We start from the raw sequence: 14,357 nt of genomic DNA on the forward strand, positions 1-14,357 counted from the left end.
CCCCCAGGGCCTCCTCCGCCACGTCGCCGATTCATGTATTCATAGTCCTCGTCTGCAGTCGTGCTGGCGTTGGGCATGGTGGGCACAGGGTTGAGCGAGCACCTCTGTGTGCTGCCGAGGGGAGCGCGGAGGTCTGATCCCACATCCACCTACTCCTAGCCCAGCTCCTCGAGGGAACGTGGCCTAGGGGGACGAGGTGGACTGCACCTTCTCCTCCGGTTCGTGTGTTCAGACTCCTCCTCGTCGTCGTCGTCAGTGCCCAGGACAGAGCTGAGGCCCACGGAGGAAAGGGTGCCTTCCCAGGAGCAGGTACCTTTGAGGTGTTACAGTTCCAAATATCCTGCCATACAGATGAGATTGGGGAATATCTTTTTAGAAATATGTAGTCAGGAGGAGGCTGGAACATTTTACGGTGCCAGAAAATAAGGAAATACTCAAAATGGGGATTGCTGAAAAGTCACACAGGAGCCAACTTGAGGTAGTACCTAAAGAACGATGCTGGAGTAATTTGAGTAACAGGTAATGATGTTGGATTTTAACTCATAGGATAAAGTAAGTATCCGTGAATCCATGCCGATGCGAATAATTGAACAAAGAAATAGGGAAGAGGGACAGGTTTTTTTGTTTGTTTTTTGTTTTTTTAAACGGAAACAGCCCAGTTGATAATAGAGAGAAAGAAAATCATTATTAGGCAATACCACAGTAATACAATTTTGCAAACAAGATCAGAGTTTGAGGAGAAGGTAGGATATTTGAATAGTCTCAAAGTATTCCCCCCAATACTTTTTTATACAAAGGGAAAGATAGTAGATTTTTAGTGGAGAAATCTGGCAAAAACCACCTTGGCCAAGTGATCGAGATTAACATCGCTAGTGAAGGGACATGTTAATGTCATGAAGCCCTCGGTAACAGTGCGCTGAGAGGGACATATCAGTTCTGTGGTGTCTTTTCCCCAAAAGCCTTCTCCTCATGAAAAACATCAGCTCGCACTGAGGGACGTTTTGCAAAATACTGGGTCAAAAGTTTGAAAGTCATGAAAGACAAGGAAGAAGTTAAGACTTGTCACAAATTGGAGGAGACTTAAGGAAAAGTTACAAAAAAGTCGCAAAAATAATGGAGTTCCCAAATACCACTCATGCAGCTTCCTCTGATATTAACATCTCAGAGACTTAAAGTGCAGTTATCATTATCAAAATCAAGAAATTAACATTGTTACAATACCATTAAGCTGTATATTTTAGTGAAAAAAATGGTGAATTGGAAAGTTTTCTTTTTCTTTTCCAGGATTCTATTCAGAATCCCATATTACATTTAGTCGTTTCTTTGAAAATACTATTTATTGCTAGGAGGATTTGATAAGACTTGCTTTATTTTGTTTTTAAATCATTAATGGGCTAATTATAATAGGTAATAAGTTATTTATAGAGTGGCTATTAAAAGAATTTCCTGAAGGAATAGTCTTGTTGCCGCTAGTTACCATCATACACATTTTGGGAATTGGCTAAAATTTGAGGAAAGTTTATTTTTCTACCATTCTGCTTATTTCTTTTCATTCTTAGAAACCTCAAAATCACCTGACAGTGGAGTAGCAGCTTGGTGTGTGTGTGTGTAGCAATAACAGTCCTTGAAGAGCCAAAGGCGTACATCTCTTTGCTACTATTGGGAATCTCTTATATTCTTTTTTTCTAAATGATAAAAAATATATAATAAGGAGAGGTGGTTAATATTTCTTATCTGAGAAGATGAATGAATAAGAAACGTTCTGTCTCTATTAATATTATATACTCTCTAGTGTTAATAGGTCCAAGGGGAAAATATTTGTTTAAATTCACTGTAGCAACATGAGCTCTCTACAAGCAACTTCTCAATTCTTTTATGTGGTAATATTAATGAGATTCTTGAAGTCACTTGTTAAAGTAAGTAACCATCTAGATTTCATGTTTATTCCTGAGTATATTCAAGGGTGCATTGATCTGGGTAGGTCTCAACAATTTAATTTGCTGTTTTCCATGTAAACATTCCATAGTAATACCTATATTTTTATAAACTCAGACTAAAATATCTGTTTTTAATATCTTAAATTTTAGAGACATACATGTATGTATGACTATAAGATTATTTATTATAACACTTTGTGTAATATAAATTAAACTGAATATATAGGCACTTTCAATTACTAAAAAAGATAGTCCTCCCAAAGGTATCCTTACAAAAAGTGAAAAAAGAACATGAGTTTCAACTTGGCAAAACATGAAAAGCAGTATCTCTGAGTCACAAGATGAGTCAAAAGGGTGAGGTTTGTTTGTTTTTCCTTGTTCATCTGTTTTAAGGGAATGTGATCCAAAGTAGCAGAAAAAAAATCTTTGATGAAAGTTGGTGCCAAAAGTTGGAATTCTTTGTATTTAGCTTGTACTAAGTGCGTATCTAAAACATTTAATGGTGCTGCCAAGATGGGTTTGATCTGTTCTGAAGATCTGTGCCTAATTTTTAGGAGATTGGGAATAACTGTAAATGGAAAGTAACCTTTAAAAATTTAACCTTTATTAAATTTTTTCTTAAAAATTTAAAGAATTAAAATTTTAAAAATGCTGCATTTTATTTTCTCATACTTGCCAAGACTATCTTTAGAAGAATATTTAAGAAGCTGGCAACACTGGAGGGAGGCTTTGAATATTGAACTGTGTTCAAACCATGTTCAAATTTTGAAACATGAACTGTTAGAAATAAACTAAATTAAAAATTTAAAAGATAAGTGAACATTAGAGTGCTTGGTACATAGCAGAGATTGATTTAGTCTGCCTGCTAAGAACCACCTGACTTTCATGATCAGCTTAGCATTGTCAGTCCTGTAATATCTTACTCAGCATGCATATGGTTGTATATGCCTGCATGTTTATGGCAGGTGCAGACAAACAAAAAGGTAACAAAGAAAATTTTATGATTTTTTTTTATAAGAAATTAGTCAATAGTATATGCATCTCTTAAGTTGGAAATTAAACTGTAGGATAACTGCTGAATTCTTTTTCCTATAATTATCATAAAATCATTTGGTAAATCTTGCTGCCTCTTTTTGTTTCCTTTCAGTTGATGCTGATGAAATTAAAAGGCTAGGAAAGAGATTTAAGAAGCTCGATTTGGACAATTCTGGTTCTTTGAGTGTGGAAGAGTTCATGTCTCTGCCTGAGTTACAACAGAATCCCTTAGTACAGCGAGTAATAGATATATTTGACACAGATGGGAATGGAGAGGTAGACTTTAAAGGTAAGAAAGTAATTTTTTTAAAAACTATAAGTTAGATAATCTGTGAATAGTCTTACAGTTCTGGGTACAAAAATGTCTGAAAAATTTAGTTTTTCTTGAATGCCTTTGTATTATTGGTTTTCTTATAATAATAGGTTACGTTAAAACCTGAAAATCTATGACATATGAGCCTTAATGAACTTATCTTTTACTTTTTGGGTCATAAATGATCAAGTTGTCCTTTAAGATAATCTAAAAAATGGGGTTCAGTATTTTTGTTAGAAAGTTAATCTCACTTTAGGGAAACTTATATTAGAAGCTACATTTTTTAAAACCTTTTTTTAAAAGAATGAGACTTAATACTAAGTCAGCAATAAAAAAATAAGCAGAATATGAGTATTATCATAGAAAGGATTAATTTAGTTAATCTAGATTTTGCAAAGACAGTACTGCTTTTGCTAATATTAACCATTTGATATTGTACTTTAATGTAAATAAATATTTCATTTCACCAGGGAATCAACAGATTTTGTTATTTTAGTTTGAGGGATTGAATTATAAGTGAAGGGCTTTGAAACTGGTTATGATTTAGTGTTTAGCAGGCAGTGAAGAAAAATGACCATTTGTTATGAAACTTCCAACAGTTTATTTAAATGATTCTGAATTTTGGAACCAGAAATCCAAAATTATTTTTTTTCTGACAAGGAATGTGAATCTTTTTTTAAAGCCCCCTCTTATAGTCATATTCTAAGAAAGAAAGAGTTAAATAGCTTGAAGAATATGTTTTTGAGTGTTATGCTCTGTAGCAACTAATAAATATTTGTTTAAATTGATTTGACTTTAGAGAACTCCAAGTTCAGATTAAAAAAATACATATAGAACCTTGTTTGTTTCCAACTTGGCTTTTTCAGTTTTAAGCAGCGCTAGTAATATTTTCTTCTGCAGCAAGAAAATCCTTTTGTGAGCATGTGTGCGTGTGTGTATTGTTTTTCTTTGTAAAAAATTGAAACTTCTGATTCATAAACATTTTTTATTCTTATTCAGAGTTCATTGAGGGAGTCTCTCAGTTCAGCGTCAAAGGAGATAAGGAACAGAAGTTGAGGTGTAAGTATTTTCCTCACTAAGTTCATTCTCCTTAGACCACTACCCCATGCTGCTGCATTATAACCTCCTTTTAAAATATTTCAAAAGATATCTTTTATTCTAGATCCTTAATAAACATAACAGAAATTTTACATTCTGGAGAAAATCCTTTTTGGACATTTGCAATTTGTATTTTTTAATGACGTGTCAGTTTTGCTTTTAGTTGGATAGAAGGAAAGTAGAATTTCCTTCTACTGGAAACAGCCATATGAACTACATGTCTTGGATAAGAGTTTTTTTTTTTTTTAATTGAAGTATAGTCAATGTACAGTGTTTTATAAGTTACAAGTGTACAGTATAGTGATTCACAGTTTTCAAGATTATATTCCATTTATAGTTATTATAAAATATTGGCATGAAAGTGAGAAGAAATGCCCTAATGTGATTAGGTTAACTTTGTTTATACTTGTTGTATTCAGAATTATTTAGCCAGAAGTCCACTATTTTGGTTTATGTAGACTGCCTCTATTATAGGGGACATCTGATATCCTTTTTTTTTTTTTTTTTTTTTTTTTTTGGGCACACGGGCTTAGTTGCTCCGAGGCATGTGGGATCTTCCTGGGATCGAACCTGTGACCTCTGCATTGGCAGGCGGATTCTTAACCACTGTGCCACCTAGGAAGCCCCATCTGATATCTTTTTAAAACATTTAGCTCTTAACTAGAAAGATGTATTCAATAACAGTTCTCTGAGGCACAGGCTGTATGCAAACATCCTTTGCAAATGAACTCTTTTTGATATAAATGAGAATAATAGTAGTAAGATACTGTCTTTGATTGTATATTATCTCTCATTCAGTACAGTATTTGGGAGGTTAGAACTGTTATTAGCCCCAATTTTAAATGTGCAGAAACTGAAGCTTAGGAAGGGTAAATAACTTTACCTCTAGGCTACACTAATTGGCCCAAGCAACTCTTTTCACCTAAAGACCACATCTCTATGAAGGAGCTGTCATCCTGGTTGAATTCTAAATGTTTGGCAGCTTACTGTTTTCTTTCTCATTGAAAGTATTTGTTTGTGATTACCTTATAATTGCCATTGATTTTCCTTACTCTTTTTTTAGTTGCTTTCCGTATCTATGACATGGACAAAGATGGCTATATTTCCAATGGGGAACTCTTCCAGGTGCTAAAGATGATGGTGGGGAACAATCTGAAAGATACACAGTTACAGCAAATCGTGGACAAAACCATAATAAATGCAGATAAGGATGGAGATGGAAGAATATCCTTTGAAGAATTCTGTGCTGTAAGTACAAAAGAACTGGTTCTTCATTAGTTACGTTTCATAAAAACATTTTTAATACCACTTAAAAGAGAATTCCTTAGTTATTTTGCCTTAGAAATTTCTGTTTTTGATTTTGCCTAATTACCCCATATTCAGAGTTTTTAAATGTTCTGTTGTAATTGTTACTAATTTTATTCTCAAGAATTAATGTTCTCAGTGATTGTCTGATAAAATACCACAAGAACAGTACTAGTAACTTTTACTTTATTATTGGTAGCCTCCCAAGTGACAACTGGGTTATTTGAAAATACTTTTGTGGGAAATATGAGTCATGAGTTTCAGCTAGGAATCCAGAGGCTTGGTTTCACGAGGGCAACAGAAATGGAGTCCCTGTCCGTCTTAAACTCAGCTGCTAGGCATTGTAAAAAAGGTGATTTCCCTGCCCCCCCCCCCCGCCCCCCCCTTTTGTTTTCTAAATTACTGCTGGGTAGTTCTTGTAATCTGGGGCAAGGGCTACACAGAGGCAAGGACTATAGTTGTGGGAAGCCGTAGACAACTAGCTGTAGGTGGAAACTGCGGTAACGGTTTAACTTCCAGTTTACTGCTTCTCTTCTTTACTCTTGCCCCTAAAGCAAAGATACTAACTTTTTGATGTGTTATAAACAGTTTTAACTGTAAGCTAGAGATAATGGACACTCCAGAGGAAAGGCAAAGATAACAAAGAAAAAATTTTGAAATTTTTCAGTCATGACTGGATGCTTCAATAAAAGATATTCCTCCTCTTCTTTTCATTTTTTACTTAGATGTCACCAGGGAAAACAAATTACTTTGGTTGTGTGTTATATAAGGACTTAAGTAGCTACTTAGGCATTTAAGTAGAAATTCACGTTATCCTTTAAGGATCTTTCTTCATCTCAAGGGAATACTATCTTTGCATTTTGTTTCAAAAAGTAGGGTGGTGCTCCAGTTTAAAAAAACAGGCTAGGTCTTTTCGGAAGAGAGTTAGATAGGCTTGAGCCTTGAGGTTTGGAACCGGTGCCAGGTGGTACTGCTGCAAGTGTGTCCTGTCCCTCTGCTGTGTCTCCCCCTTCACTGTTGCCAGCACTTGCTGAAGGACTCCCATGCACGGGCATCAAATTATGTGTGACATGAGACCACGCTGGTAGTGTCATCATAGATAGCGGTCAGTTTTCAAAAGAAGGGGTAAAAAAGAAATTTCAAGACTTGAGGGAACAAAACAAAAATGGGGAACTCTTGGCTGGAGTGTTATGGAAGGGATGTATATAAGTGAAGACTAACTTGCATTTAGTAAATATAAACTGTAAGTTAAACTTACATGTAAATCACTTACCAGTGGAAGGAAATTAAAATACATCTCTAGGTATAGAAATGATGCTGTTTACACTGAAGACATAAGCTAAGCTTTGCGTTTGTTTTTCAGCATTTGTAATAAATTGCCTTTACTTGTATTTTTGGAGGGCATAGTTAAGGAGTGAAGAAAAATGTTTTGTGTATTAAGCCAACTTTTTGGAACGTTTATCAAGCTCATAACTTTGGCTTCATTTAGTTCTCTTTATTCTGATTTCTTAAGCTATAACAGTGAAAGAGAAAAGAGAAGTTATTTTAAAAGATCACATACTGTGTACCTATATTAACATTTTCAGAATACTTTACCATACACAAATATTATAAATGATTAGTGACAGGATTAAAGTTGGTGGATTGAACACACGTATTTACTTTTGCTTCCTCTCAAAACTCCACTGATATTAAATGGATTATAAACCCACAAGGACCAAGTGAATAGCAGAGAAGGATAGTAACTAGATTTGGCACCTTACAGAGTTGAATGGTTAATTGGTTTAGCAGACAGGAGTAAAAATTCTAAGCTGTCAACTTGGAAAGCTGAGAAACAGCTTGGCTTATAAGGCAGAATCCCTGAAAGGCTCAGAAAGTGGTGATATTATGTAACCAAAAGTGGGCATGAAGGTAAGGCTAATAGGAGAATTGCTTAAAAATTTAAGAAGCAATTAGAGTGACTTTCGTGGCAGTCCAGTGGTTAAGACTGCGCTTTGACTGCAAGGAACACGGGTTTGATCCCTTGTCGGGGAACTAAGATCCCACATGCCTCACGGTGTGGCCAAAAAAATAAAAGAACTAACTAAGTAAATAAATAAAATAGAGGCAATTAGAACACAAGATCTCCTTCCCGACTTTGTTCAGCCTCTCCTGCACATTAGTGGGAGATTGCAGAAAGTGAAATAGGGCTCTGTGGGGGGGGGGGGGGGGGGAATTAAGTGAAGGTAAGCATATTTGCATTTGGACACCTCCAGCCTTCTCTAACCGGATTGATTCCCTGTACGTACAAAATGGGGTTCCCTGTGGCTGTGCTTTGAGTGATCGGGTAAGACCATTTCTGGAGAGCAGATTTCCCAAAGAGGGCTTTCCCACCATTTGACTGGAGGGTACAAGTCTAGCTGCCAGAGATATAATATATTGGATCTTTGAAACAACAATTGAACAATATGTAAAAGAGCTCTAGGAAATGTAAACTTGGAAGTTCATGGTAGGTGGTCTAACAGAAAGTGGAGGGAAGGAAATCATCAAAAATAAATCAAGGAAATATCTCAGAATCAAAAGTAATGAGTTTCCTTGACCAAAAGGACTTAACTAAGTACCCAGCATAGTATATAAAAATAATCTGGGCCTAGGCACATTGTCATGAAATTTTAAAACAAAGAGATGGTTCGACAAACTTCCAAAGAGTTAAGATACAGGGTAGGGGAAGGACTTCATATAAAGATTCAAGAATCATAACAGTGGCAGATTTCTCAGCAAAGTTGGGAACTAGAAGACAGTGAAGCATTGCCTTCATGATTTTGAGGGACAGTTATTTCCAAGTGAGAACTCTCAACTCAAAATAGATGGTAGAAACACAGACATTTTCAGGTATGCAAGACCTCCCTCTCTGGGAAACTACTAGAGGATGTGGTCCCACTATAAAAAGGTTATAAAACAAAAAAAGAAGATGATGGGGGATCTGGGAATCAGAGGGTCCGAGGTGAGAGAAGGACATCTCTGGGATGGTGGTGAAGGTGGATTTGTAGATGACAGGCCTGGGTGGGAGCAGGTTGGAAAGCTCTGGAATGATTTCAGGACATTAAAATTGATAGAATAACATAATATATTTGAGTGTGTTTGGAACGAAGTTTGGGGTTGAATTAATGATACATACATAGAATACTCAGCAAAGACAAAGATCCGTTATTAACTGCAGCAAAACATATGTGCAGGAAAGAAGTATCATAGTACACAGCTCTCTTCTGCTATAGGTAGTATTCTGTATTTTCTTAAATAAAGTGCTGAATTTCTGTGTAACCAAAAAAAGATAACTGTTTGAGGCGTGGGAGAGGTGGGAAGTATATGGGATAGGAGATAGAAGGGAGAGGTGTGTGTGAAAGTGAGATCTTCACCTTCTGTGGTGGGAAGTCGGTGGATGATGCCTTAAAACTTTAAATCCAAGAAAAAGCAACGTAGGACTGTTATTTGGAGACCTGTAGGTAAATACTGAGAATCAGCTGCAAATTCTAAATGATTGCCTCTAAGTAAAAAGAAATTTGAGGGCAGGATAGCAAACTGCTGTTTTCATAACAGAAGTTGTAGAACTAACTGGCTGTTTAAGCTTTATTTTTCACATAAAAATTAAAAATAAAAAGTTTAAAAATAATACACATGCAGCTATGCACAACAGCATGGATCAGTCTCACAAACATAATGCTGAGTGAAACAAGCCAGACATGCAAGATGTTGTTTATAAAACGTATAAGAACAGACCAGACCTAATCCATGGTGTTAAGTCATGACACCGACTACCTCCGTGCGGGCAGTGGCTTGGGAGGCCGGAGGTGGCCAGTGTGGAAAGGGGGCCGCGGAAGAGCTCCAGTGATGCCCTGGGTGCTGGTTACTTGGGTGTTCGCTCTGAAAATGTATCAAGCTGTGAACATTTATGGTTTACTTTCTTTATGTTGGTTATACTTAATAAAATTTATCCCTCAAATAATGATACAGGTAATTGCACTTTTACATTGCCATGTCATTATTTGCAGAAGTGTCTGTAGCAACTCTACATGTATTTGACTCCACATGAAAGTAATGTGCAGAAAATTTTATTCATTTGTTCTTTTTGATACATTCTAGAACAGCCTGACAGTGAAGCCTGCATTTGGTTTTTGACAATTTTTATGGTAACATCTGGTTATCATTTAGTATTAAACTACTAAAGGCCATGTTGAAACGACAAACGAAAGAGTGGGCCAAATCCTGCCTGTGGCCTGTTTTGTTTTTGAGCTAAAAAAGTTTTTTACATTTTAAAGTGTTGTTTTAAAAAAAAGGATGGAAGAAGAAAATTCAAGAGAAACTATACATGGCCGACAAAGCTGAAAATATTTACTACCTAGCCCTTTCCGGAAGAATTTGCCAGTCCTTGTGCTAGAACACAAGAAAATGCTGTTATTCTGGGAGAAAGATGCCATGAAAATTCTAACAAAAGGCAATATAAGTTTTAAAAAAGGCAGAAAAGCTTCTGGAAATGGCTAACGTATGTTTTTAAACTGTAGTTTTGATAAGGTGATTAGACTAGTACAAAGGAGTTCCTCGAACCTGGTCAAGTTTGATTTGTTCTGTCTGTTGCAGGTTGTAGGCGGCCTAGATATTCACAAAAAGATGGTGGTAGACGTGTGACTCTTCTGTAAAGAGTACCACCCAACACTTTTGCTTTCTTCTCCATCTCTGAAGATCTGCTCAAGACGTCCAGCAATGCTCTCTGTGTATTTAAATGGAAGTATTTTTCTCTGTGAAGCCACATTTTCCAACATGAGCCTCATGAAGCCAACTGTTATTGAACTCTTATTCTCTCAATAACTCCGTGTAGCACTTTAAAGCTGAAGGACAGCAGCATGAAAAGAGCATATCAATGTGGTGAAGAAAGGGAAGGGGTTGGCTTTTTAATTTATTTTTCTTCATCTTTTATAACAAGAAAGTATCTATATATACATATGTAAATATTTATATATAGATATATGTAGCTTTCTATATGTGTAGTAGGTTGGCTTTAATTTAATATACTTGATGCAGAAACAAAATGATAGAGTACAAAAGTGCCAAGCAGAACATTCAACATCCTTACTTTTATTTCACACAGTTTTATATATAGATCGAAGATTGTACAATTTGAGCCGGGTGTTAGGCCAGCTATTTTCCTTTTCCTGCTCTTTCTCCTTTGAGAGATTGACAAAGCATTTGTTAACATCTTATTATTTACCTTGAGTACATTTTTGTAACAAAAGAGTTTGTAACTTTATTTATACCTATGATATATTTCCAAGGACTGTGTCTCATTGCTGAGCAGCTTTGACTACATCTCTGCTTGAGGAGAAAGTACAGTTTAGCACTGCTGCCACGAGCTCGTTCTTGTGTCCATATAGTAACTGCACAGAGCTCACCACCGCCGCATTCTGTTACTTCATAACTAAGAGCCATTACATTCATTAGATGTCCCTGAGTAAGTGTCAGTTTGTTGTGATTTTGTTGGTAAAGGACAGAAGCTATCTGAGGCAATCCTGATTTATCTCAGACATGACTTAACGAAGAGTTCTTGAAATAATCATGTAACTGCTTTAGGATATCCATTTATTTGTTTCATTACGTGGGTGGTAAATTGTCACTAAATTTACATTTAAACCATAAATATCCCATCTCTGTTTCAAAAGACTTGCAGCTAATCTAAAAACTGGTGATATTTAATGTGCATGTGTGTATCTATACACCCACATATGCTTATGACGTACATGGGAGAAACCTTACTAATCTGTATGTCACAGGAGAGCAAAATTATATCCAAATTTATCTCTCTTAAATTTCTTTACCACAAGGCATAGAGAGTGCATGATGGTGTTCTTGATTTGCCCACAGATGTAACGGGTAACTTAATAACTTTGTGTGATATAAAAGTAGTGTACCATGTTCCACCACTTGATATTATCCCTTCTCTTTTCTGCAAAGGTACTGTTGGCTGGAAGAAAACATTCTGGTTAGCTTTGTAGGACTGTAGTCTTTCCCTCTGTAGTTTTTCTAGAAAACTGGTTTTATAATCATGAGTGGGAAAGGGCAGGTTGAATCAAGGTGAAAGAATCTTAATTTGGGCACACCCGCCTGCCATCGCTGTTCCTTCAACTGAGTGCTGCACGCCATGGGCTCTGTCTGTGAGAGAAATCCCGGTGCTTGGTGTCCTTGCATGACCTGGAGTTTTGCATGTAGATCGATTTAAAATGTACCTCTTGTTTACATAATTTGCATAATTTTAAAACATAATGTTGCCAAACTTTGAAAATGTTTATGTTCAAACTGAAAATCTCCACTACATGTAACTTTCTTCCTCTGGATCAGTACGTGGTTTATAATCCCAGCCAGTGGTTTGATCTGTTCCAGTGTCAACTGCCATGTGCTCTGCTTCAAGGGGGGAACTAGTCTTTTGTGAATTTTTTGTACATAAGTATTTGTTACAAATATTTTAGCAAATGCTTTCTATTTCTCTTGCTTGTGCATATCTTGGCTGGCGTTACAGAAAAATAGTGCAAACATTATTTCCTTACTGGGGAATGAGGGTTTTTTCTTTTTCTTTTTCTTTTTTTTTTTAGCGTGTGTGGGTGGGGGAGGGATGGTTTATGTTGAATGTTTAGTTTTTCTTCTGCATGAAACATCATGTTGTGGGATCTTTAGAAAACTTCATACTGTATGAATAAGAAAATAAAATATTTGAAACTTGGTTGAGTGTATTCACAGTGGTCTTTAGGCTTTTCCAGCCATTGGATAGTCTTTTTTCATTCCCTTGGAGTTTTTAAAAACTCAAGTTGACATTTGATCTATAACTATAAGCCATAAGTAAGTCTGCTTTGTCACTGGGTGAAAACACAAGTCATCATAATGACCTGCAGAATCCAGCTGTCACCCTTCCTCTGCTTCCAGCCTCCGTTGCCTCCCTGTGCCTCCCCAAGCCTTTGGCGTGCTTCCTTGGGGTTCAGCCATGTCCTGGTTCAACAGGAACTCGCCTGGCCACCATTTAAACACTAATAACACCTGATTCTCCTTTACCCCAGTCTGTTTTCTTCCATAGCGTTTAACCTCTCCTGATGTGATTCACTTCAGCATTTTGTATTTCTCTTCGCAGTTATCGAAATAGCACAAATGAAAGCTCCCCAAGGGCTGGATTTCTGTCCCTTGCTCACTGATAGACCTGGTTGTCTAGATTCTACCTAGCTCCTAGTGTTCACTCAATAACTTAATCAGTGAATTAGGCAATAGGGAGACACCTTGTGTCTAAAGGTTGTGATATTAAACTCTATTCACTACCCTGTCACTCTTCATAAAAGGTACACATTAGTATTATTTTGAGACTCTTATTCATGCAACAACTTTGTAGGGTTCCTATGCCATGCTGGCACTGTGATAAGCACTTGAGATTCTTGTGACAGGTAAATGATGTACCTGGCCCAGGTAAATTATGGGCTCTTGGTGTTTTATACCCAGAACACCTGTATTGTCAGGCAAGCACTAGTTATGAGGTACTATGCATTGGATTTTATGGCTCTTTAAACTAAGACTATAGGTTAGTTAAGCCTAAACCAATAGATAACATTTAAGCCCCAGGTTGCTCTTTCTTTACCTAGTTCTAATGATCTTAAGAGTAGAAAAGATGACTTAAAGTGAAACAGCAATCCACAGAATGGGAGAAAATATTTGTAAATCATGTATCTGCTACAAGATTGCTATATCTAGAATATGTAAAGAACTACGACTCAAAAACAAAGAATCTGATTAAAAAATAGGCAAAGGACTTGAATAGCTACTTCTCCAGAGAAGATACACAGATGGCCAATACCACATGAAAAGATGCTCAGTCTCACTGGTCATTATGGAAATGTAAATAAAAGCCACAAGATACCACTTCATACCCGTTAGTACTGCCATCAGCAAATGAAGGTGTTGGTAAGGATATGAAGCAGCTGGAAGGCTGGTGTGTTGCTGATGTGGATATCAAATGGTGTAGTCATTGTGGAAAATGGCATAATGGTTCCTCAAATTAAATACAGAATTACCACATGACCTAGCAATTCCACTTCTGGATACTCAACCAAGACAAGTGACAGTAGGGAGTAGAACAGGTATTCGCACACCCACGATCATAGCAGCATTTTCCACAATAGCCAAAACTTGAAAGCAACCAAAATGCCCATGATGTATGATCACAATGTGGTACATATGTACAATGGGATATTATTCAGCCATAAAAGGAAATTTTGACACATGCTATAATACGAATGAACTTTGAAGACATTATGCTAAAAGCCAGTCACAAAAGAACAAATACTGTATTCTATTTATATAAGTTCCTGGAGTTGTCAAATTCATAGAGACAAAGTAGAATGGTGGCAGCCAGGGGCCTGGAGGAGGGGGAAGTAGGGAGTTAGTGTTGAATGGGTACAGTGTCAGAGGGGGTAAGATAAAAGTTCTAGAAATGAATGGTGGATGATCGTTCCATGAAGAATGTACTTCATGTCACTGAGCTCTACACTTCAAAATGGTTAAAATGGTGAATCATGTATATTTTATCACAGTTTCAAAGAGCAGACAAGATGGCAGAAAAACTCAATCTTTCTGGATACTTTCCGGGACTTAGAAAGAAATGCTGT

At 36.6% G+C, this 14,357-nt stretch overlaps 1 protein-coding gene across 1 annotated transcript in view; it reads left to right on the forward strand.

Annotated features, from left to right (window-relative positions):
* PPP3R1 (protein phosphatase 3 regulatory subunit B, alpha) overlaps nt 1-12,426 on the forward strand; it is a 57,757-nt gene extending 45,331 nt beyond the window's left edge. The window contains exons 3-6 of the mRNA XM_057741078.1: nt 3,085-3,261; nt 4,285-4,344; nt 5,447-5,631; nt 10,303-12,426. Coding sequence (XP_057597061.1) covers nt 3,085-3,261; nt 4,285-4,344; nt 5,447-5,631; nt 10,303-10,350 — 470 coding nt within the window. The 3' untranslated portion in view covers nt 10,351-12,426. The remainder of the gene's footprint in view (nt 1-3,084; nt 3,262-4,284; nt 4,345-5,446; nt 5,632-10,302) is intronic.
* The last annotated feature ends 1,931 nt before the right edge of the window (nt 12,427-14,357 follow it).

This window comes from Hippopotamus amphibius, chromosome 7 (genome assembly GCF_030028045.1).
Source record: "Hippopotamus amphibius kiboko isolate mHipAmp2 chromosome 7, mHipAmp2.hap2, whole genome shotgun sequence".
In the NCBI taxonomy this organism is placed as follows: Eukaryota; Metazoa; Chordata; class Mammalia; order Artiodactyla; family Hippopotamidae; genus Hippopotamus; species Hippopotamus amphibius.